The sequence below is a fragment of the Corapipo altera genome, unplaced genomic scaffold (genome assembly GCF_003945725.1).
Source record: "Corapipo altera isolate COAL_440 unplaced genomic scaffold, ASM394572v1 59464, whole genome shotgun sequence".
NCBI classification, from domain to species: Eukaryota; Metazoa; Chordata; class Aves; order Passeriformes; family Pipridae; genus Corapipo; species Corapipo altera.
Window position 1 is genome coordinate 2,716 of NW_020887282.1, and position 872 is coordinate 3,587.

Genomic DNA, 872 nt, shown 5'->3' on the forward strand with positions numbered 1-872 from the left:
GAGCCGCCCCCGGGGGGGTCACCTGGCTGGCGAGGGCGATGAGGGTGGACTGGACCTGCGTGTGGTTGGTGTTCTCGAAGAGGTCGTTGGCCTCGAAGATGTCGTGGGGCTTCACCCCGTAGCGTGTGATGGCCCGCAGGAAATTCCCGATGTTCTCCAGCTGGGAACGGGGCCGGGGGGGGGTTTGGGGGGCGGGTCCTGGAGCTGGACCTGCCCCCAGCCCCCCCCACACACCCCCCTCCTGATTTTGGGGTCCCCCCTCCTCACCTTGTGCCAGTTCTGGACGGGCTCGTTCACCTTCGGCACCGAGCCCGGCTGCAGCTTGTTGATGAGCCTGGGGGGGTCAGGGGTCAGAGGTCAGGGGTCGTCCCAGGTGAGGTCGGTGGGGAGTGAGGGACAGGGTCAAAACTGAGCCAAATTCCAAGAGGATCATCCCAAACTTGAGCCGGGGTCAGGGGTCAAAGGGGGATGGTCAAGACCAGGGTTGGGGACAAGGAGGCGGTCACTGGTCAGGGGTCAGAGGTCAGGGGTCATCCCAGGTGAGGTCAGTGGGGGGTTAAAGGACAGGGTCAATATTGGGCTGAATTCCAAGAGGACGATCCCGGACTCGATCTGGGGGAGGGGGCAGTCCCAGCCCAGTCAGTGGTCACCACTCGTGGTCAGCAGGGCCCAGGGGTCAGAGGTCAGGGGTCAGGGGTCGGGGCCGGGCCGTACTCGCAGAGGATGACGCCGTCCTTGAGCCCGTCCATGAAGTTGTCCCCGATCCGTCGGCCCGTGGTGCCCTCGATCCACGCCCGGAGCTCCCGCTCACACTGGGGGTCGTATTTCTGAGCCAGCTGGGGGGACACGGGGACAGGGGACACTGTCAGGGG

At 65.6% G+C, this 872-nt stretch overlaps 1 protein-coding gene across 1 annotated transcript in view; it reads right to left on the reverse strand.

Moving 5' to 3' along the window:
* Positions 1–845, reverse strand: part of CNN1 (calponin 1) — a 3,316-nt gene extending 2,471 nt beyond the window's left edge. The window contains exons 1-3 of the mRNA XM_027632701.1: positions 715–845; positions 268–334; positions 23–160 (exon numbers count right to left, since the gene is read on the reverse strand). Of these exons, the coding sequence (XP_027488502.1) occupies positions 23–160; positions 268–334; positions 715–749 (240 nt within the window). The 5' untranslated portion in view covers positions 750–845. The remainder of the gene's footprint in view (positions 1–22; positions 161–267; positions 335–714) is intronic.
* Between the last annotated feature and the right edge of the window lie 27 nt (positions 846–872).